The sequence below is a fragment of the Tinamus guttatus genome, unplaced genomic scaffold, assembly GCF_059628265.1.
Source record: "Tinamus guttatus ecotype Peru unplaced genomic scaffold, ASM5962826v1 Tinamus_guttatus_pri_ptg000133l, whole genome shotgun sequence".
Lineage (NCBI taxonomy): Eukaryota > Metazoa > Chordata > Aves > Tinamiformes > Tinamidae > Tinamus > Tinamus guttatus.
In genome coordinates, this window is record NW_028288667.1 from 4,586,208 (window position 1) to 4,611,037 (window position 24,830).

At 39.2% G+C, this 24,830-nt stretch overlaps 1 protein-coding gene across 2 annotated transcripts in view; it reads left to right on the top strand.

Moving 5' to 3' along the window:
- The window catches only part of ARHGAP15 (Rho GTPase activating protein 15), a 301,475-nt gene that overhangs the window by 228,145 nt on the left and 48,500 nt on the right, over positions 1-24,830 (top strand). For both annotated transcript variants that reach the window (XM_088521808.1, XM_088521809.1), the window contains exon 12: positions 20,362-20,496. In XM_088521808.1, coding sequence (XP_088377934.1) covers positions 20,362-20,496 — 135 coding nt within the window. The remainder of the gene's footprint in view (positions 1-20,361; positions 20,497-24,830) is intronic.

Here is a 24,830-nt window from a genome sequence, read left to right on the forward strand (position 1 = left end):
GCCTCGCACTGATGCTTTATAAGGACTTTGGAAGAGTCATTAATCAGCGTGTCAGCCTTCAGGGCAGCAGGGACCTGGCAGGTGACGTTTTCTAGAAGGGGACAACAGTTGAGCCCGATGCGGTCGCGAAAAAGTTTCCTTTTAGTGACTTGTAGTGACTCTACGAGGAAAGAGCAGGAATACTTGGGAGAGTGATTGCTCCCCCAAAGTGTGCAAATTCAGCATCTAATTAGATCTCATTTGCTTTGTTTGTTTAATATTTGCGTGTTTATTTTCTTTGCTGTAAACGGGCTGCTTAGATGGCAAACCGTGGAGGGGAAAATGGAAACACTTATGGAATAATTTACTGGAATCAGAGTATACGTTCTATGCCAACCACTGGCCTCAGTCAATAGGCACATTATCACCTTTTGGTATGTCTCCAGTAAAATTGCACCTTTTACCAATCTCTGGGTTGATTTAATACTGGAAAAGGAATGTGAAGCTTTTAGGTTTCAGCTATTCTTTATGGCATATTTTCCCATGAAACAATGCAGCGAAAGTTGCTCTTGACAAGTCACATTTTTCCACACAGTGATCTCTTGTTGGAGACCTGTGAGACTACTGTAATTTCCTTCCCATTACTTTCAATGAATTCCATGCACGGGAAAGGGAAAATGGATAGCGGAGCCGGAGTTCCTGCATTACCCCGCTGCGTAGGTAGCGAAAGGAGGACGGGGATTCTTTGCATTGCTCTTCTGCTATACATTAGCTGTAATCTTCCACTGAGCAAACTACAGGCATTTGCAACAGGAATAATGAGAGTTAGCCCTTTGGAGACTATGTGGTATGAGTCAGATTTACCTTCCAGTATCCCAGTGTAAAACACTGAGATCAGAGAAGCTACCCCAATGTAAAACAGGTGTGCATACGCACACATAAAATATATATGTGAGCATATAATATATATAAAGGGAGGCAGAGATGTGTATTTCCTCTCATTTCACAAACATACGTAATTCAGACCTTAACTTCTACCAAAATAAGCCCTTATTAACTTTAAATTACTGGTTCTATCATGATTATCACTAGCAGTGTCTTAATGCTAGTGAAGACAGAGATGATCGGGCAGCCAACCTTAGTGTCTGCACCCGAATCAGCTCCCAGGTGTTTTCACACAGTTTCACAGCAAATTTCTGCTTAAAAAAAAAATGGAAGCAACCTCAACACATACACCCATTTCATGAGGGGAAAAAAAATAAAAAAGGCAGTTTTAACTTTCATCTAGAAAGAGTAAAGGCTCTTTATTACCTTCCCGGACCACCCATCCCAGTACCTCTCTCTGGACTCTTACCAATATTCTTGCTTCCCCAAGAAGAAATGCACTTTTTGTGTTTTTGTGAAATATTTTCAACCTGTGAAATGTGGAGATTGGAGTCATTGGGAGTGTTTAGTGAAAATCCTCTTCCCCCACCAAAATAGTAGACATTTGCAATAAAGAGATTGGCTCAAAAAGTTCTACTTCAACCCGGGGAATACTTTAGAGAAGTCCCTTGTCTACTGCAGAGCTGCCGTGTTACATTGGAGACTAAATGCTTTGACCCTGCGCGAAATGGCGCTGCTTTATGCCCAATTTTCAGCAGAGCCTAAACTGGAGCATTTCTGATAATGCCTCCGTAGTGCGAGTGTGTGTGTGTGTGTTCTCCGAGGCATTCATTTGGCTGGCACATTGGAAAATGGTTAACACAGTGAATGTGGGGTGTCATTTTTGTAGTGGAGAATGTGTGCCAGAAGAATTCAACTGTAACCACTAAATATTTGCTTAAAAACTAATTTTAACCATCTGGACTCCTCTTTTTTTTTTTTTCTTCTCCTTATTATTCTTATTATTCTTATTCTTCTTTTGAGGTGGGGTGAGAAGGGAGCATTTTAATAGGAATGATTTGCGGTTGCAAAATGAATTTGGTTAATTTGGTTACCACCCCCATTTATATGATGACTACAAATAGTCCCTAACATCTGAAGTTTTAAAGAACCAGCAGATTTTTCTCTCTTGAGCTTCAGAAGCTGGAAATGAACTTACAAAAGACAATAAATTGTCCTTGATGGAATAAATAGTTTGTGGGGTTGCTATTGTTCCTCTTGACAATACACTAACATGTGCTAATAAAGGAAGAATTGAAGAGCTTGCGTAGTCCGGACTGCTCTGCCAGGGGAAATTTTTCCACTTTCAGGCTTCGAGTCAGGTTCCCCGTTGCAGGACAGTGGAATCGCAGGGCTGGAATTCCCGGAGGACCCGGCACCTGCTGCGGTGCCGGTGGGAACGGCGCCTTCTTGTCCAGGGCCTGGCCAAAACGGGTCCCGTTGGCGGAGGAGAGCGGGAATGGGAATTTAGGAGCGAGCCCGGATGAGCCGTGTCCGAGTCCGCGTTGCAGGGAGGTGGTTGCTGAGCCCAGGCCACAGCAAGGATGCTGGCCAAAAGCAGGGTCAGAACACAGTGTTTTAATTTCTCTAATGCTCAAGGAGATGGATTTTGTTGGTTTGTTGTGTCTTCAGTTTTGTTTTTTCACAGCTCAGAGCACTCACCTTGCTTTTTAAAATTTTCAGTGTTTTTTTTTTTTTTGGTTATGGATACAGCCAGTGTTAAAAATAGTTGGTAGAGGTACTTGTCTCCATGTTCTCTCTGTCTTGCCTCAGCATATTAAATGAATGTTTTACAGCTTCTGCTACAAATACATCTGTTTAAAAAAAAAAATAAGTATTACTTTGAAATGCCTAAGTTTTAACAGCTAACATTCTCTGTTGGAGAATGATGTACTTGCAGACGTGCTCAGGACATAATCTAAAAGAAATAGATAAACTTGGATGCTGGTTTTAGCAGCTCTTGGACATACTCTGTTTTGCCATGTACTGCAGCACTGGTTTCATCAACTCATTGTACATTAGGAACAATTTAGCATCATTTCATTTAAAATATGCAGCTTTATATCAGGAGGAAATGTGTAGCCACAAGGTAAAATTAAAAAAAATATATTAGTCTCATCATTAAAAAAAGCCTTTAAAGTTTCCATTATCCATTATGTCAGGTAGCAAATATCTTCTCAATGTAACTCCAGACATTAAATCTGTCAAGAGGCATGCAGTAAAATAAATGTCTGGGATACCTTCATAAACAAAAATCTTATTTCCATAATTCATACAGCTGGCTGGCATTTATTGGCACGTCAGGTGCAATGGGGACATTTCAGGAACATTAACATGTACAGCATCATTTGTCAACAAAGCAACAATGTAAGCAAATCGTTCAGAACTCATACAGATTTACAGCTTTCTCTGCCAGCTGCTAATTACGGTGTGCTCTGCCTATTTGGTATGGTCTTTTTTATTGGAAAATGACAAAGGGGTTATGGTATCCCAGTTTGGAATATAGATGCGCTTTTAGTAATAATATGAGTGGTAATATGACTACACAGCCTGGAGTTTTGATCTAGTTGCACGAGTCCTATAATTGACCAGCTTTGATTGATGAAGGACAAACAGAAATTCGCGGTGATATTTACTTACTGTTATAAGTAACCTCTGCAAACAAAGAAATAATAAAATATCAGGGAGCAAAGAGAAGTATCTTGGATGTGATGTTTTTATTTTTCCTTCTGAACTTGACAGAGAAAATTCACTCCTCAGAAAATTTGATGTGCTTATGGAGCAATGCTTAGCAAACCCTATACATTACAAATTAACAAAGATCCTTTGAAGGTTGCTGAGTTTATTTTGATTTAAAAAAAGAAAATCAAACTTCCAGGTTTTTAAAGATGACAGTACAGGTTAAATAAAAAAGCTGGTAATACATATGTAAGGACCAAAACACAAGTGCTAATTATCTGCCTCGATGTCCTCTATGTCTGTCTATATTTCCCTCTCTCTTTGTGGGTTTCTGTGCCTGCATGTGATTTTTCAAGTCAATGTCGGAAAGTCAGTTTAACTTTGTATTTTTAGACTTTGGCCAGTTTGCATTTCTATCTTGCAAAAATATAACTCATGGAGCTTTATACTTTGGTTGTATAAATTAAATATGCTTTCATAATTAGTATACCTGTTATCCAGCCCAAGGTAAGAGGATTCTACTAACTAAATACATATTTAGACACCTAATAAAATTCCTTATTCAGTTCTATTTCTTAGTTTCAGTTCATGAACAGTAACCGCTATTCTGAGTTAAGATCTTGGCCATTTAATTTTTAAGAAAAAAAGTAATTAGACCATATTATGGATTAATCCCTTGCCAATTTTCATTTTTTAAATCAAAGTAATTTTAGACTTGGGAACTACATAATTTCATGCAAAGAAAGTATGTTTTGCCAACCTTATTAAAATCTTTAAAGACCATATTTTCTATAGACTTCCAAAAATTATCCCACCAAAGTGTGTGGGTGCACCCATCTGTACACATGAATGGGCAGTTAGGAGTATAATTAACCAGTTCTGCATGTGCAAATGTGGGTGTTTAATCACAAATTAACTGACCCACCGATTGCATGGGTACATGTTCAAGAGTTGATTAATATTATTTTAGAGACAGTAATAACTTCTCTACGAAATTTCTGAGATTGCTAAAGCAAATTAAAATGTTACCGATGTAACAGTAAAATGAGGCGTAACGCAGTGCCAGTACTAAGGATGTTATTTTGGTTATAGCAACTCCATGATCCTTCCTAAAGGGAAAACCAGCACACCAGGGTTGTAAAACTGGCGATGGGGCTGCGTCTGTGTGAGCAACCCCAGCCACTTTTACATAGAGGTTATTTTGTGTTAGGAGCTCTACCCATCTGGAAGGACACAGATCCTCAGAAATGGTTAAATGATTGAATCCTGGTAGAATTCAAGAAGAATTTATTGAGAGCCTTTTTTGGGGGAGCAAGCGGCCGGCTGGGGAAGGGATGCACTGAGGGTACCAACCTCTGGAGGTGTCGTGAGCAGAGCAGGTAACAGATTCGGAGACCAGAGGCTAAACTGGGTCTTCAGGTTGCTCCAGGGGTTTAGGCATCATCAGGAAACCCATTTTTTATCCCAGAGCCAGGAAAGAAAGGTTAGCGACCCTCAGAATTCACAGTTATCCGTAGTACTGTAACCAAATAGGGCAGCGATACGGTAAGACCTGCTAGACCAGGAGCACTTTGTAGAAAATTAAGTTTCTCCTGTCAAATACTCAAATTGCTCAAATGTATTTTTTTTTCTCCCATTTTTTGTTTGGACATTTGGAGAGGAAGTGCAGACATTCGTTGATCCATGAAGACTGCCTTTCTTCCTGCCGCCTTTGATTCCATTTGCCTAATAATAATGGGCATTATCTTATATCCATATTTAATTTTATTATGTCACCAGCATTGCAAGAAAAGGATGTTCTTTTCAAACATTGTAATGCCGTTAGTATTTCACTAGTCATCAGTTAAATCAATTTTTCCCTTTATTGGATCTGAATTATAAATCAAGTAGTCATTGTATGGGATACTGTATATGAATGTACAGTATATCATTATGATGTATCCTATAATAATGTCTCTTAGACATGAAAACTAAAGATGGTGGTTTAAAGTGCTGAGAGAGAAAAAATTGGAAACATCTGTTAGTGGGAAGTAGAGAAGACTTTTTATTAAAGTTTGCCACGTGGATTTGATAGGGAGGATGCACGGAGCCGTATTCTGCTGCCCCTTGCACCGCCGCGTTATTTCTGTCGTGAGCAGAAAAGCAGGATAGATGGGAGGTTCGGGGAAAACGGTTCCAGCTTTGGCCAAGACGTGCATAGAGCAGCTCAGGAAACCCGAGGCCTGCAGCCGAGCTGGGATTCGTGACTTTTGGGGTTGTGTCAAGTATTTGGTATCGTGAGTTTTCATCACGCAAAGTGGCGTGGGAAAGTAAGGGAAAAAACAGTAAAATCAGAAAAAAAAACCCTTGCAGAGGTTTCTTTTAGCCTGATTCTACTGGGCAGTGTCCCAAGAGGCAGGGGCATCGGCGAGGGGTGCTTTGCCCACCTGCCAGCCCCAGGTGACCATGCACGGTCACCACAGTTGGACTTGAGGATCTCCAAGATCCTTTCCAGCAGTAAAGGCTCTGTGATTCTGTGGTTCTCTATTCTGCATCCTTTTCCGCAGCTCCGTCCTGGCCGAGCTGCAGCTCAAAAGCCAATATCTCACCTGGTGCTCACGAGCTTTCTGCGTTTCCCTCCCTGCTCAGCTCTGAGCCCCCTGGTTTCCGTGATGTTCTCCAGACCTGGAAAATCAGATGTAGTTGCCACAGAGGCATTTACCTTTTTTTTTTTTTTTTTTTTCTCAATAGAAAACAGAATATTGCTTATTGATTCTCCTGCCTACTGTGCAGTCAATGGCGAGCTCGCTAATACAGATAAAACGAGTGCACTGGGAGCTGGCCCTGGGCCTCCATGAGTCATCTGAAGTAGGTCTCTCATATCTTCTATCATCACGCACAGGCTGGCAAACAAGAGCCCCACTGTCTTCTGCAGTGCAGAGAGTTACCTCGGGCTAGCCTGAAAAAAAAAGAAGAAAAAAAAATTTTTTTATTTATTTTTAGACCTGAATTGGCCCATGCTGGTCCATGTATTCTCGCGAGCACAGACAGGACTTTGTTGCAGCGTGACCTGCCTGGATGCAGCTGCAGACCACCTGTAGCGAAAGTCAAATCAGGGAGGGACCCCCTGCTCTTTGCACTGCTGCTTTTTGTCCGGGCTCCCCAGGGAGGCACAGAGCCCATTTCAAGCCTTTCTGTCCCTTTAAGGCATCTCGGGATGGAAATAAGACTGCGATTTGAGAGACTCCAAAAACTCCCCTGTTGACGGTGACCGATGCTGTGCAAAAGGTCTTAGTGTGGAGACCATGAATTTTCCTCGTGGTCTCCTTGCAGGCTTGGGGGGTGCTGATTTAGGGGGATTTTTGGAGCTTTTTTTGATTCCTTGCGCTTAAAGGACAGTTTTAAATCTCCCTCCACTAATCTGCATTCTAGAGGAACCTCCTAAGTTTTGCATTAAAAAAAAAAAAAAAGTGGCTCCTGAGAATGAAAGCCCAAGTTGCTGCAGTTGTTCCATTGTTTCTGTATAAAAGGCACAGCAAACAGAAGAAAATGGAGCGATTCAAAATGCAATGCTTGCATGCTCGGCATATCCACATGAAAACGGATATGATCGCGCTGATCCCGTTTAATGATACTGGAATTCCCTTTGACTGCGGATTTGTCTGGGCTTAGGCTGGATGGGCAGCTCGGCACATAAACAGAGCGGTTTGGGGATGCCGTGAGTGCTGGCTTTGCCAAGCAGCTGAAGTTGGTTGGGTCGGCTTGAGACTTCTGGCACCCAGAACTTCTCACTAGCTTAAACAGTAATTTTTTTTACCAGGTAGTATTTTGTTGCATTCATGCGTTGCACGCGATACTCTTCTGGATGTCGCCTGCAAATCTGTTGTACTGAAAATTTCTCAGAAATGCTGCTATTCACCCCATTTTACTCACAAATCCGAAAGTTTCGCCGATTCCTGCTTCACTAATAGTCACGGAGCGCTCCCTCATTTGAAATTCCTTCCTCTCCGTGGTATCAATGTTCGCTGCAAAGACATTGATGATACCAATTTTAATTGGTATTTATGCATAGGGTCATGTGTACCCTCCGAGAAGTTTCTGTGCAACTTTTCCCTAATTGAAATTAGATTGAAGTGTTGCTGTGTACACTGCGACTTAATGGTGACAACGTTGAGCCAGCTTCGAAGCTCAGATGCATGGCACGCATCCCAAGAAATCTGCTATGATGCTCCCACATACATCTATGCATATTTTTATGGTACAAGAGACATAAGGTGTGGAAAAGGAGCAGTCTCTTTAAGGGGGATGTGGCAACCCTATCTGCCAGTCATCTTGCCTCTGCTGTTCTATTCCTTTTGCAGCCATTCTGCCTCTCCTGCATTGAGAGCGAACGCCTTTGCCGACGTGCTCGCCACCTAAAACCCATCCCCAGGTGAGCGGCCAAGGGGCTATTAAACCAGGGCCATCAGCCCTTAGCAGAAATGCCCATGGTCTGCGCTGGGAATGGGTCGCTTGGTGAGGAACAGCCATCGTATGCACCAGAAAATGTCATTTATGGCCCAGTTTTGCCGTTGCTTTGCAAAGGGCTGGCCTGGCTGCAGGGCCCTCCTTGGCCATGCGTTTGTCACGTGTTTGAGACTTGCTTCTTGCTCCTGCAAGTGTTTGGACTAGCAGCTTAAATTGCAGCAGCTCGTAGGATCTTAATGGATAATGAGCAATATCCTTTAACTTTTTTTTTTTCATGCACTTCTAAGTGACTCTCTTAAGTCTCCTTTTTCCCCATGAAAAAACATTAAACTTTTTCTAAAAAAAAAAAAAAATAGTAGTAGGCTAGGGTAATAATCATCGCAGTTCTTTAAATGCTAGTCGATAATTAGTGACACGACTCGATTAAATGCATTTCAGGTAAAATAACAAAGTTGAAGAAAATCACCAAATATTAGCAAAGCTCCAAAATCAAACTACTTTTTGTTGCCTGCCGTTTTAATGACTGCGATTTAAAAATGTGCATAATTCCAAAGAGATCACATGTTTCACATAATAAAAATTACTGTGACATAAAATATATATTTTCTTAAAAAGTACTTGTAATATCAAAAGGACTGTGAAGTATTAGCCATTTAATACAAATTTATCTTTTCTTGCAGATGATTACATTTTCATTTTAATTGCTCACATTTCCCGTTCTGATCTCAGTGTTTTATAGTAGGCAAGACATGCCACAAAGAAAAAAAAAAAAAAGATTTTATTTGTTAGTTAACAGTCTTCAGAAGTCCTAATTTGGCCAATGTGTTCTGCTGCAAAGTCTTGGAATGCTGTCTTGCAGTTTCAAAAGTGATCTTATTTGGCTTCCCAGAAACTATTATGCCTGGAGGATGCCATGAGAACAAGGGCTGCCTTGTTAACAAGTAGAAAACTCTCAAAAACAAGATAGGATCCTGATATAAATCATAATTTAGATGCACAGAGCTATGTTCGCAACCACAGTAATGTAATTCATTTACATCTAGTTATTACTTATCTCCTCCCGAACTCCTAAGTTCAGGAATGCAGCTGCCTTCTGCCTTGTGACTCGCGGGGGTTAGGCAGGAATGACATCACCAAATTTAAGCGCATTATCATGCTGACATAGTGGCACCTTGTTTTCCCTTCCCCGGATAGAGCCAGGATTGTGCTCTACCCCCCATTCTCCCAAAGAATACCTTTTTTTTCCCCTTTCAAGCAGCTGCTATATGAAGGGTTGCAAATGTCACTTCAACTAATGATGAATGATGCTTGACCCCGGGACCTGTTACTATGAATTTTATGCAATGCTAAATTAATACGAAAGATCTCTGCGAGAAGACTTCAGCTATTATGCATGCAGCATAAATGATATGTTAAACAATCCAAATTTTTTTTTCCCCCTCAGAGCCGTGGTAAAATGCAGAGCTGCTTTCACGTTTTGATGTGCGTTTCCACTTAAGATTAGTATCTTTTAATTCTAAAAATATTTTTGGTAAGCAAATCAGTTTGCAAAAAACATTGTCAAAAGGGCAACTGGCCCACATGTCTTTGTTGTTTGCGTTTGAATATAATTAATTATGTAAAGCAATAGTTAGTGGGAGCTTAACAATTAGTAAGAGTCTGTCAAATAGTCACACGGAAATTGCCAACTAATTGAACTACTTGTCTTTTATTGTTTCAGGAAGCAGTACAGAGTGCCAGTCTTTTATCTCATAACTTTGTTATTATCGTGCATCCCATTTTTTGAGGACTATATGCTTCCTACTAGGCTAATACATAAATAACCCTCCTGGTAATGTCACAGCATGCAGAAGTGTTTGAAATAAAAACACCTGTTTTAATTAGTATTCAGATTTGTGCAGTTTAAAAAATGATAATCCTCTCGCAGTTATATGATATTTTTAAAGCTTTGAATTTCCATCTGTATCTTATATTATGATGTTTTGGGATTGTCGGGAGTTAATTATGTTAACTTGGGAAACATTGCTCGCATTTAGAATGAAAAACTTCAGCTTGAATAGGCAGAAAAGCAGATGCTATCTTTCTTGTCAAATGCTTTGTTGTGCACTGCCTTGAAACTTTTCATAAGATTCTGTATCTAAAAGGAAGTATAAATCTCTATTTATTTGAGATGTTTCCCTAGTCTAATCAATATTTTAAAACATCTCTTGGGGGGGAGGGACCTACATATATCTCAAGGAACCAAAGCCACGAAAAGCTCTTATTTTATATTGAAATCATCATTGCTATTGCAAGCCTGTTCACCAGATTGAAGAACAGAAAATAATCCCTGCAAAAAGTTGGAAAATGATTTCCGAGCACACCTTTCTCTCCTGAAACAGATATTCTTGTATAATTTGGGCAAAAAACAAAAAAAAGGAAATAGTAGAGCTAGAGGAAGGGCTGTGGATGCTGTTGACCATGTTTACACGTGTCCTTGAGGTATTTATGTGCGTGCTGAGGCTAAACAGCTGAGATAAGCACCGTGTTTTACACGTGGCACCGTGGAAGGGGGACTGAGGTTTTGTTTTTAAGCGTGCTGGCCCCTCTGCCCTTGACATGTCAATCTTTTGGTAAAACGGAATTTATGAAAAAGTGCACTTGCCAAGCATCTTCCCCATCCAAGGTAACCTGCAGTTCTCCAAATGCATGAAAATATTTGAGAAATCACATTATTATTAGCATTATTATTATCAAAGGGCATTTCGTTAACATTTGAAAGTCCTTCAGTGCTCTTGAAGATATATTTGTTTTAGCAACTTGTATAATCCCCTCCTGCTTAAAGTTTTGTTTTAAACACATACAATTATCATCTCGCATGCCCTGATTCAGTTGGCACTTAGAAGCATTCCTATCTTTAACAGCATAGCTAGTCTTGCTAATATCCAGGGAATGGAATTAGAGCTTCAGATATTAGCAAAAAGTAATGCAAATGTGAATTAAGCAACATGGTTTTGAAGTAAGTTGACTGAGGGTTTTTTGTGTCTTTGAATGCAAAAGTTTGACAAAAAATATTAAAGCAAGTATTACAGATATTACTAATAATTATTTTAAAAAGTATATAAAGTCACTCATCCGAGGCTGGTAATTAGGAGTTAGGCACTGAAATTACCTTGCAGTTAAGGATAGGGAAGAAAGAAAGCAATTTTTAGCCAGAACCGTCAGCGGCAATGTGGTCTCTGCAGTACCCAGGATCCGGATGTGATAACCTAGAAAACTCAATTAAAATTTATTTTTCTCTCCTTTTGTAGAATTCTGGGTTGTAGACTTCGAGTATTTGCAAGGTAATGGGTGTTGTTTGGGTGTATCAAATGTATGTTCCTACCTTTGCCTTTCCCATGCACGTAAATCTAAGTTTAGCTTTGGAAAACTCTGGATGCTTTCTGTCTCGGCAGCAATCTATATGAAATGACTGTGATCTTCTCTGTCCTGTATCTTGTCACACTTAATATAGTTGATAGTAAATTGTCAACTTAGGTGACAATTCCAGCCAAAATTTCATTAACTGGGATATATGAATATAAATCATTCTTATGATCCAAACCCAAGTCTTCCTTCCCTGACTTACACTTTGTCTCACTTTGCTGCCAATAGAGCAAATAACTAATATTAAAAAAGGTAAGGTGAAAAAGTGTGAATGTGAAAGTATTTAAGAAAAGTGTCCTTTCTGTTTGAATAACTTGAAGAAAGGGTCTAAATGACCTCTTCCTAACCAGAAGAGAATATAGAGAAGAAATTAAGCTTTATTGGTAAATTAAAGCTCAAATCCCATGGTTGATGAGAGATATGGTCTGTTTGAAATAGTTACAGTTTTAGACTTTCTCTTCTACAATCAGCGGGTGGAGACCAACATAATCCAATTAATTGTAATTCCCTTTTGTGGCACTGGTACAGTGGTGAGTGATATAGTAAGTCCATTGAAGTCTTATCTTTGGTCAGATAATCCAAATGGATTCATATTATGAAACAGTCCTTTATAAAAGTTCTTATGAACAGAAGTATTTTGACTTTAGTGAACCAAAAGATAAATTCTGTACAAAATAAAGTGTTTTGTCCTTGGCGTATACAGGGCTTGTATATACCTGATTTCATGTAAGAATATTTCTTTCAGCAGGTCTATTTCAAAGAACTCTTTTATTAAAAAAAAAAAAATCAAAATTTGTTGTAGGTTTGTCTGGGCACTCTACACACTCATGTGTGAGAACAGAGATTTATACTCACATCTTTACTTTTATGAATAATCCCATTAAAATAAACATGGTAATAAAATAAGAGTAATCTTTTGGGGATCAAGTTTGTATTTTTATTTTTCTAATACTACAACGAACTAGTAATCCATTGATAATCCTTTTAACTGTAAACAAACTATATATATATATTTCTTTTTAGTACAGTAAGTGGACAAGGGGAATTGCTTAATTTTAGCTCAAGCTTTGATCTATTTACATTTGGAAGTCATTTACATAAAGGAAGTCATAACAATCTTTATTGTTTTGTTAATTATTTCCTTTGATTATTGAAACTCACTCACTGAGGCACAAGCTTATTTTTAGTGGGGTCAGTCCCAGTAATATATTGGGATATGTGCAATAACCAAGGCTTAGGTGAGATTTGAGGAGTTTTCTTACATACTCTTGATTTTTGAGAAGTTTTCTTACATAATCTCTTAATTTAACAATCATGGGAGACAGACCCGATTGAATAGACTAGGGCTACACATTTTTGTATTTTTTGTTTCTTTTGAATTATTAACCCCAAGTTAGGCATAAGTGTTTTTACTTGTAGGATTTTGACGTCTCCTATTTACTAAATAATGTTGAGATACCATTTGTGGGGACAACACACTAGACAATATAGTGAGGTCAGTTCTTTACAGAGTGTCTCAAAGAGTGTCTTCCCCCCTGCCCTTAAATCATATGGTTGAAATTTAATACAAAGGATTTTTTACCCTTTGGGGTTCATTACATATGAAATAATTTATGGCCATGAATCACAAGAAGGCAGTGAATTAGGTTTCAGATAAGTCTGCCAAATATTACAAAACATTGTGTACAGATTTTTGGACTATGAAAAGGCTTTTGATGAGCATGGAAATAGAAGCAGTGTTAGAAACAGCGAGAAGGGGAAGAACAGAAGAACTATATGTCAGAATCCTAAAGCATTCTGAGTTACTAGCACAATTAAAAAAGATAGGAGTATGAACATATTTTTGATGTATGAATCCAGGACAGAGAGTCATTGTCCAGTCCCCTCTGTGGGGATCGTGAGAGTTTTCCATTTGTTTAAAATATAGATTTAGGGATGCCGATACGTGTGATTCTGTTACAGACCTGACTGTAAATGACAAAAGCAAAAAAAAAAAAAAAATTAGATTGCAGAGGCATTTACCAGAGAGCTATTACATAACAGAAAAATATGAAAACCAGATTTGAAGTCAAAGGGAGATATTTACTTTGACTAATATGTGTACAGAAAAGGTAGCACTAAGTGAGGAAGATCAAGTGGAAAGCAGAATTCAGAATGGACATTTGCCTTTGAATAGTAAAATGTATCATGAAAAATAATTTTTTTCTAAGAAAGTATTTGATATTTGTGCTCTGCAGCCTGAGTATATGAAATAGAAATACTAAGAACCACCTAGAAATCAGAATAAAGTCCATTAGTGACACAGAGGAATGGGCAGGACATTAGTCTGGTATTGAATGATGGAGGGGAGAATATAAGCAGAAAGGAAACCAAAGTAAACTGCACTTTGGATACTGTGAAGAAGCTGAAGTTATGGTACCTTAAAAAATAAAAGAATCAGAGAATTTAAAAATAAATGTAGTTTTCACTGAGCACAGCGATTTTGTTTTTACGAGCGGCAGAAGTTCTTCGTAGCGCTTTGTCCTTGCCCTTGAGCTGTCTTGAGGCCAGGAGGAGAGCGTGAGCTCACCCTTCGGAGATGCTCTGCGGTACCCAGCAGGACAAGGGGCATCCTTGGCGTCCTGCAGGGCACTATTTCCTAGCCCGTTTCTTCAAACCCCTTGAGCTACCTCAGTATTTCCTTCACCCTGAGAGAAGGAAAGATTTGGCCCTGCAGTTTCAAACACTGAGGTCAGAGAGCTGATACTGCCTGTCCAAACCCATGCTTCACTTCCAAACGATTTACAGAAATGTGTTGAAATGTGGGGTTTATTCTTGGGGACCTTTCAGCTGTACGGGGGGAAATATTTTATATTTGAAGTCCTCCCCCTATATGGAATCGTCCATTCAGCTTAATTTAATGAGTTTTAAAAGTACTTGTAATTATAAACCTATTACAGTAATTATTGCCTCAAATCACAGTGATAGCAAACGTTATGTTACAAACTGCAGGAACCTGTTGTCTAACCCTGCAGCAAGTATTTGCAGCAAGAGGTGTTTAAAGAAATAGTGATGTGACTTGGTTCTGGGCACCAACTGGAGTTTTCCAGGACCACTATATATTTTTGTGCTTCCAACAGCAGTTAATGGAGTAGAAGCTTTTTCTTGATGTAATGGAGTCACTAGCTGGCCATATCTCCAAGCCCTTGAGCTCCTTTGCTTGTTTTCGTGGGCTACCATTCCTAAACTGCTGGAATATACTGGATCTTTTTCATAGGAACAATGAGGTAGTTCATCCCTCTTCCACTCCACGGACTTCTGCGGAATTACGCTGAGGATGAATATGACCCAGTGTGCCTGAGCACAGAAATCTTTTATTTTTCTGGAACACATTGAGATTTAAGTTAGCAGTACTTGGTTGTTCCACCATGCCCTCAGGTCAGCGAACTGTCATTTCAGGGAAGTGGAATAAACAGCACTCTGGGTGCATATCGAGACATTTTGCTTTTTAGTTCAAGTTCCTCAGTAATTTGTGCCTAGACACCAGGATAATGGGCACTCTAATAATAAACAAATGCTCAGACATGCTAAGATCCTGGCTTAAATTTTCTGTTCAAAGGGCATTCCATTTTCCTCACCGCAGAAGGAGTAACAAATGCAGGTTTTGTTTTGCTCACTGTATCCCTGATAATCCCTCAACAGTAGCATTGGATGGATTGAGCCGCCCAAAAATACATTGTAAATAAACTCCAATGTTTTGCTCAGCTGACATTTTCAAAGCCTTTGATTTGCTTAGATATTCTTGGAAGCCAAGGACCACGCATCAGTCGCAGGCAGGACTGGGGATCTCCCAAACCTCGCAAGGGAGAGAGGAAGAAACAGCCTTCACCACCTCCCAGCCCCTCATCACCCAGGCACCTCCAGACATCTCTGCATCCGATTACTGCTTGAAATTGAGTGTGATCATGTTGAAAGGAAGGGTTTGCTTCGCTGTAGCAACCCTTTACAATAGTTTTTGCGGTCCTGTTGTCCCAGGGTGGTCAGGAGGTTGCTGTCTCTTGGAATTTACTCACTGGAGAAGCTATGCCTTTAAAATGTGTGCACAGCTATTGGGCACACATCCCTATCTCTGTACGAGTTAATATTTGTATAGTATAGAAAGCATATAGTGGTGAAGGAGCGTGCTGAGGACGCAGCAAGTGAAGCGGTTGTGCTCGAGTCTTTTTCTCTCTTTACCATTGAAGAGCATAAGAGACCTGCAAACTATTTTGAAGAGTGTATCTGTACAAAAGAGGTGTCTTTAAGTTTGGGAGAGAAGAGGAATGACATTTGACACTTTGTCGTTTCTCAGTATGGTGCAAGAGGGCTTTTCTTTCTCTCCTTCAACCACAGGCTCTGTTTTGGAGCTCTCGCTACTAAACTGCCTATTGGGATGTGCAAGTCCAGCAAGTTTCCCAAGCTTTTAGTCAACTGGGAATGCATTGTGTACTCTCATTTTTTTTTTCTGTTAAGACTTTGATGTGAGAGAAATAGAGGGAATTAGTAAATACTGCTGTGCTGGGCTTTCTCGGAGGGAGATCTCCCTGTGAATATGGGCTAGCCTCTAGGGCTGGAGGCTCCGGCGCTTGGAGGCTTCGTGCAGCAGAGCCCTGGGACTGAGCCTTGGTCCCCGAATGCCCAGGCTTTAGAGGGGGATGCAGCGTGACGGCTGTCGTGTCTCAGAGCACAGCCCTCGTGACTCTGCTGCGTGCGCAGGGAACCATAAAGACATGGATGTGAGCAAACAGATTTAGCCAGAATGAGGGTCAGTAGGATATATCTCATGATTTTGAAAGAAAAATACTGAATAAGAGCTCTGGTTTTGCTTTTTTGTACGTAAAAGTAGATAATAACCTCTCCTGAAAATGCGAGAGTAGCTCAGTCAGAGAGTGAGATGTTCCCTTGGTCTGAGGTTGGAACAAAATCTTGGTGGCCTCTGCTCCTATACAACCATCCTTGGGAACAGTGACCCCTGGTACCAAATATCACAGCTGTGGGTCAGTATTACCCAACAATTCTCTTTCTCTTTTCTCTTTTGCTTCTGTGTTTTCTCCCCTTTTGGTTGCATACCTGTCCTAGACCCTTCCTCTCTCTGTCATCATCTATCATTGTCATCTTTATATCATTTACTGAGCAATCTGTTTTATATTCTCCCTCTCCATGTTATCTCTTTGGGTAGGATTGACTTCCCTAAGATTTATCTTACGGATCTTTATCACAGACATCTGAGATTTTTATATAGGTTTGTTCTTTATCTCTTCAACTCACTTCGTCAACCAGTCCATGCAAGGACCTTACCAATGTTGTGCTAGTTCTTCCTACTGTGTGGCATCAGGGAAGACCACCCATAAAAGATAGTCTGAATCTGTTTAATTCTTGTGAAAGAGGTGATTTCTGTTCCTTGAGAGCAGAGTCTGCATAGCATAGGCCAGGTTCTGAGAACTGCATTTGCTGGAAATTGCTTTCAGTGGGATTCAAGACAATCCATGGGAGCACTTGCAAGAAGATACAATATCTAATGTGAATTAGGACGTCAGAGTGTGGTGCTCCGGGATTTAAAAGCAGCGTGGGCTGAGGACAATACATAGCTGGGGAACCAGTTATATAAATTATCTTAAAAGAGAAAACAACCAAAAAAAAAAAAAAAATAGTAGTAGTCTCAAATGACTGCATTTTGCTTCCAGAGGCGAGTTCTACATACAGGGCAGGGCATGTGGTTAGACAAATCATTCTCTCGCAGAACTGAGCTCTCTATACTGCCTTGATTGATTTTCTTTTTTTCTTTCTTTCTTTTTTTTTTTTCAGTTGATCACTAACTATCTTTTTGCCGTATTAAAGGAGAAGAACCTTATGGTGTCATGCACAAATGAGACACAAACTCCAGTTCTACTGCAAAAGATGCAACTACAGGACAGGCTGGTGTACTAAGAACTACTCTGATAGTAATAGCACAGTAAAAGCCACACTCCCTTCACCACTGTATTATATGTCATGCTTTTTTTTTTAAACTAATAACCTTGACAGGTGCCCCGCTATTTTTTTTTCTTTAATGTGGTCCTTATATTTTCATCCTGCGTATTAGCATAAATTTTAGGGGATTTTCTAGGCATATCTGTGTCTCTATCTCAGATATATGATATCAACTGGCAGGGATGGTTGAACTAATCAAATGCTACTGACAAGTTAAAGCAAATTTTTAGGACTGTGAGATTTCTGACCATCTTTCCAGATTCAGTGTTTCTTGATTGAGCACTGTCCTTGACTGGCAAATTGAAATACCAGATTTGGGACTTAAGCTTTATGTAAGCAAAACGCCCCCAAATTTAAAATGCCCAAGTAAAGCTAAAAGAGCTCATCTGAAATAAATGAGCGTGCATGTGTGCATGTTTGTTTATGGCACTATGGCCAGGATATGTGTGTGCCTGCAGCCAGCGGGAGCCAACGAAGGACCTTGCGGCAAATGGACTTGCATTTTCTTTTTTTTTTTTTTTTTTTTTTTTTTTTTTTTTTGACTTGGCATTTGTTCCTCCTAGCAAACATTTTTGAAAAATCTCTTATTGCTAGAGGGGAAATTGACACCCTGTGCTTTCACGATGATACATTCCTAACACGTTTCCTTGAAGAGCTGGAAATGGTGCAAAAATCTGGTAAGAAAAGTCTCTGCAAAGCCTTAGAAGTCAGGCTTTCCACTTTAGACATTTAAGACAAATGCATGGCAAAAACAAGTTGTATGTGTTTTTTTTTTTTTTTTTAAGGTTTCTACTTAAAGTTCTGTGCCAAAGCTACAGTACTTATACATTTTCTAAATGTGTTTTAAGCAATAAGTTGTACAACATTTTTAGAACATGTGTTAAGCTATTTCTCTAAGAATGAAGCTCTTAACAAAACATAAGCACTCTGCATGAGATCTTAGCAGCAAAGTGCTTAAAAGATAAAGTAAGAATTGGTACCATGGGAAGAACACCAGCTGTAGAGCACACAGGTCCATTATGAGAAGTATGGTAGTGGGTAGGGAGAAAATGATTTAATCAGGAGTAAAACCAATTTTATTATAAGGGCACGCAGGGGGTGTGGCACCATAGTGAGAGGGACATTTCAAAATATCTGACAGATTTCAACAATGTGAAAACCCACCCTGTTCTTTAAAGTGACAGTAAACCCCATCAGGTCTCTCTTTTTGATGCTATTGTTAACAGTTGACTGTTTAAAGCTGGCCCGCTAAGACGCTGTCGATCTAGTTCAATGGTGTGTGGCAAAATAAAAGGCTAATTGTTGAAATACGATCAATCAAATATGATCTCAGAGTCTAAAAGAAGATCCCCTCTGCTAAGAGATCAAATCAGTACTTTTTTGATTGAGGTAATTCAATGGGGGAGGAAAAAAGAAAGAAAAAAGAAGCTTGCAAGCGAAGAAGCGAGCAAGTCAACTAGGCAAAATGCACAAGCGTGCCTTTGTTCCAGCCTCGTGTCCCGTTGCTCCCAGTTCAGGAACTGGGCCCATTCCATTATTTGTCTACATTCCCCAAATCCAGATATTTGAAAAGCATTTTATAACAGTTAGACTTCAAAGCAAACTCCGTTTCGGGTAAGATTTTCTGCCCAGAAGTGACCTCCATGGTGAGAAGACTTTCTCATTAACAGACCTGGCGTCGCAGGTTCCATGCGACTCCAAGGATTTCCCCATTCTGTTTAATGGCAGCTCAGTAAAGAGGCTGCTCTTGAAAACTAAGCACCAAATTTCAGTGACTTTTAGTGAAACCTTCCAGGATTTTGTTGCTTCAAATTATTTTTTTCTCAGTAGTGTTCATGGTCGGCTCCTGGTTTGAATTCAATCTGAATTTTCTAAAAGTGAAAATTATATCACACACATATAAACTCAAAATTCATTTTAGGAATAACAGAATTTGTAGAAAGCGTGCATCCTTTTGATTTGGACTAATAAAGATTTACACTTTCCCAGAGTGGATTTTGATCCCATTGCTTTCTGCATTCTAATAGTATCATGCTATCAGAATAGAAAAGACAAAGAAGAATAGAATAATCGGCCAATCTTGCCTTATTTTTATTAGAAACTCTATTTTAGCACTTAGTTTCTTTTATATTTAAATTCCTTAGCTCAGCCAAGCTTCAAAGAAAACATTTTTTTTTGTTTGCAAAACAGTTTTGTAAGCACTTGTGGTTTGTCTTCCGCGTGTTATCATTTTTGACAGCTTTGCATAGCCTAGGTAGGCCAACAGGGGTCTGTCTAATATTGTTGCTGGGCAAATCTTCCTCCCAGAGATGAAAACCAAACAAAATATTTTTGAAGCAGTACGAAGGAATTAATATCCTTTCTCTCACAGCACTCTATTCCTTGCTGACATTACATTCAGGCGAAAAAAAGGAGAAAAGCGTTACCCATTATTCCCTTGTACATAGCAAGGCTAACACATGTAAAGCAATAACTCATTTTCTATTGCCATGTTTAGCATATGTCTCCTGTTGGCTCGGCAAGGCCTTTAGGCCGGTCCCTTGAGCCGGCCATCGTTGGCAACTCTTAGCCCCTCGGCCTCAAAACCAAATAGCTTTGAATCATGTTGAGCCGGGATGCTAATTTTCCTCCTGATGCATGACGGGAATAAACGTATCTGACATCCTGTGTCAATGGTGCCGTCTCTTTGTGCCTCTTGTTTTTTTGTTCGCTGCATTCCTACAGATGGTATTCCATTGAAAACGCTCCCTTCCTACAGGAGAAAAAAAAAAGGAAAAAAAAAAAAAGGAAGGAAAAAAAAACATGCACAGCACCAAACCTCTAGGTGCAGAAGGCTGTTAACGGTTGCTGATGATAGTAGGCAAACATTAACATAATAATTAGTGTCTTGTAATTGTTTCATTAAAACCAGTTGTTCCATTTCTCCTCGTGTTTTCCCAGAAGAGAAGCTGAATTTGGACGACAGCCAGTGGGAGGACATCCACGTTGTCACCGGAGCACTCAAGATGTTTTTCAGAGAGCTGCCTGAGCCGCTGTTCCCATACTGCTTCTTTGAACAGTTTGTGGAGGCGATAAGTAAGTACATCAGATACAGTAGAAGCTAGTGAAATAGCCTGTTATATAAAAATAATAATAAACTTAAAAATAGAGGAACAGAGGCATCTCAAATCTGATTTAGCTTCCATTATCCATAATCCTGTCTTTTTATTGTTTTTGATTGCCTTTTATCTCCTGTAGCATTTAGATATTTAACTATAAAACATATCAAATTATTGGTCTATAAATATTATATATACGATTTGAACTTTAGTGCCTAAAATGGTTTCGGAAAGAAATTAAAATGTGTATGTATTCAAAATATACTAGGCTGATAATCCATATATCCCCAAACACAAGAGAGAGACTAGTAATTGTGAATCATGTTTGAAGGGGCTGTCTTTATGTTAATCAGAATGAAATGCGTGTGTTTTGTTCCACGAGGTTGTAGGCTCTTGCCTTACAGTGATCATAAAAAGAATGCAAGAACAGTCATGTTCTCATTTTCATACTTACCTCTGCTCTATTGTTTTTTAAGTTTGCAGGCAGTAAAAGTATTTTCAAAGTGCTAGGCATTTATTCTATTATGTGTCTCTATGGCTTGCATGCTGCAAACCATCGCTGTGTTATTGTCAGGTGCATTTTGCAGAACTATAGCTGCTTGGAAAAACTTGCCTAAAAAAGCACAGTAACTTGGGGTCTATTCCCCTTAAAAAGGTACATGTGTGGCGGGGAGGGGGTAGGTTGAAGGGAAAAAGCCTAGTAGGAGCCTAATTAAAGGTCCAGTAGAGAAAATCTCCAGGAAAGAAACCAGTAAAGAACTTAGAGATCTGTTTTCTGAATGACGGGCATGCATATTTGCCATTGCTGTTAATGAGAGCTGTGAGTGCACATGCGCAGCTGTCACAGAATGTGAAACCCTTAATGTACTGCTCACTTTGATTTTGTATTCATAAGAGTCTTTAGTTTGACTAAAGCTTTTCAAGACCAGCATCAGATAAAATGAAGTTAAATGCGCCTCACAAGATCCTTCCCTTCTCAGTTATTTAGAGATGTCGTGTATTTAAATATACAACGTAATATAATGAAACACGTTAACTTAAAAGTTTGCTCTTGTCAGCTCATTCTCTTCTCCTTTCAAGGCATGAGGAAACTAGAACAAGAACATTCTCCTTTGAGTTTAAGTTCCTATCTCATAGTCTACAGTGCTAAGAGGGGAAAAACAGTGAAGTATTTCTTACTATTCAGCTTGAACTTCTGTGCTGCCCTGGCATGAGAAGCTCTTTTGAAGCCCTGTGGTCTGGGCCTGCCCTTCGAATGGTTCTCCATCCATATGTGATGTTCTCTTGGAGGGAAGGAGATGTGGTGCCTTTAGTGGAGGTGGTCAGTTCATGGAGAACATCTGGCCTGCTGTTCACTTCTCATCTCATGCACATTATTCTGCAGTTGAGTGTTTTATTCCATATCCTCCCACCTTTATCTTTCTGATAATCCACCATTGTACTGGTCTTCTGGGGCTAAATATAGTCTTTCTTCCCCCTTATCACTGCTTTTCATTGCCTTTTGGTGTAAGCGTTGGTTAAGCAAACAATACTGTGTTCTAAAGAACACTATCATGACACCGTGATCTCATCCTTCCTGCTATCTTCTGTTCTCACCCTCTGTGCTAGCTTCCCAGCTAAGGCAATGTGAAATCTTCTGGTCGCTCAGTGGGGAGATTTTTGGTGGCAAAAATAAGAGGTAACTGGCAATAGACTTGTGAATTCGAGTTTGAAAGCATGTTGTGAAGACACTCTCTACTGAAGCATTAATATTCATGTGTGAAAAATTAATGTCCCTTTCTGCTATTTGAACTATTATTAATTCTTATTATGATTTTGAGAATCATTATGCACATTGATAGACTAATGAGCAGTCATTTATAGAGGGATTTTAAGGCAGTTTATTACTACAAAGGAATACTAGAACTCTAAGACTTTTTTCACTATTTCAAATGTCAAATTCCAGTGGTTTTCTTTACTGCACATCAGGGCGATTTCTACCTAATCAGCTGCTTAATATAATCTATAAATTCCAATCGATCTTCTCTTTGTCTGGCCTTTACTGCCATAGTACCTACAAGTCCACATTCTGATCAACTCTACTTAAAAAGTGTCTATAAACAACAATTAGGTGTTTTCAATGATCTCCTCTACATGTTAATAGGACTCCTGAGCTGTAGTGGAATATCTCTTGTCTTCAGTATCGTTACCAGAGTAGCTGATTCTTTGATTAACTTCTGTTTGCTGCTTTGCCTGGTCAATGCTGGCTTGCTAGCTAATCTCCTTCCTGGACTCTCCTCTGCCTCAGGATATTACAAAAAGAGGCCCTTGTACCTCCATCTCTTCCCTCTTTTTTTCCAAAATGGGTCATATTAGCATACTGTAGATGGGTGTGCAGGATAGTTAAAAAGAGTGGTTAGTAATACCAGAAATAAGGCAACTAAGAGACTGGTGGGGAAAAAAAGGCTAATTTAGCCATCCCCATACAGTCATGATTATCACATCCCTGTTCCACTGCCCGTTTGGAGCCCTACATTTGGTAAGGAGGATGAACTGTTCTAAGAACCCATCTGTAGTGGGCAGTAAAAATTTGTCAGTCATATTTCTTGCCATGTATCTAGAAATTCCAGAGAAACAAGTAAGCACAGGGACTCCTTATGTAATGCTATTTAAAAGATTATGTGAAAAATTCCAAAGCAAACTTATGTGTATTACTTTTCCTGGATGAAGCCTCTTTATTTAGCATCAGCTGTTGTGTGCCTAGGAACAGAACGTACAGGACTGTGTATTAGTCAAAATGTTTGATCTCTACCTTCAATATCCTGGCTAAATGACTCTAGAATTGCCCGTAATATTAGAACAATTTAGATATGACCATGATATAAGAGAATAACTCAGGATATTATAGATTCTTTCAAATTTGCTTGCCTGGCTCAAATAGGATAATTACTGTCCATATAGTTTATCCTGTAGAATTTATAAATGGTAAATGGAAGGCCACAAGACCTCTGACGCAATACTAATTTTGTTCTTTACCATGGAAAGCAGGTTTTTCTGGGACTTTGTCTGGTATATTAGCAGCAAGTCATTTTTGATGGAATATATACTTGTAAAGCATGCCCAAATGCTCTGTGAAGTCAGGTTCAACCACACTTAAATTACTTAGAACCACAAATGGTTCCACTGCTTGTCTGCAAGATCAGAGGAACCTGAGCAACATTTACTCTCAGACTGTTGCTTGATATCTTTTCAAATACTGAATAGTACTCCCAGATATTTTCTGATGGAGAATAGTGTATAAATAGTGTATCTCTCCAATCATAGTTGCAAAAAAACCCAAAACAAAAAAAAAACTTAATTCCATGAAGGATTAGAAAGAAGTTTCCGAAGCGGAAACATCTGTCCCTAGCTTGGAAGGCCAAATTCAAGTCCTTGACTTTTAATACAAGACGTTGCTTCAAAAAAAAGGAGAAGGATTAATACAACTTAATTGTATTAATTAGCTTTGCAAAAGCTAACTTTCAAGCTTCCAAGTACAATCCAAAACCTAATATAAGATACCTAAGGTCCCAATAAGATTCCAAGATCACAATTGCGCCATCTAATTAGCTTGTGCACCTTAAGGGTTATATGGTGGTTGAATATTTTTTTCAGAATTATAATGGCAATTTTAAGTGTCTAGATACTACCTAAGACCCACGTTAGGTACTCATATCATTTTTATTTTTTTAAGATCTGGATCTTTTTTTTTCCTTTGGTTTCTCTGATGGACCATTAACACTTTTTTTCAACTGATTTCACACATATCCTTTCAATATATCAATTAGGGTCTCCTTGTGCATGCTAAGCAGAATTTACAATGTCATTACTATCAATCTTATCATGGCTTGTGTTACCTTTTAATATAGAAACTGAAGGAGATTTTTTTTTAGGATCTTGAACATGATAGAGTTTTGTAACTTTTTTTGGTTACTGAAAGATGTTCGAATTAAAATTCATTACAGTTTTGCCTAGATGAGATACTGGTCTTCACGGGTCCTGTCTGACAAAATCCACAAAGTCATGGTCTTGCAAAACACAGTGGTAACATAAGAAAGCAGTAAGATAAATCACCTGTTTTCAACAGCTATAGAATAGGTGTTTTGCAACACTTGCCTGACAGTTTGCAAAAGCTGTAGCTCAGTCTCACTTTGCTCTTTAAGTAACTAGAGCAAAATTCTCATTTCAGTGATGCCAATGGGGCTTTCACTTTTTGACTTCCATAGGGTCACATTCCCATCATAGACTTGGAAAGGCACCGTGGACTAGTAAACTCTTCCTTGATTAGAACAG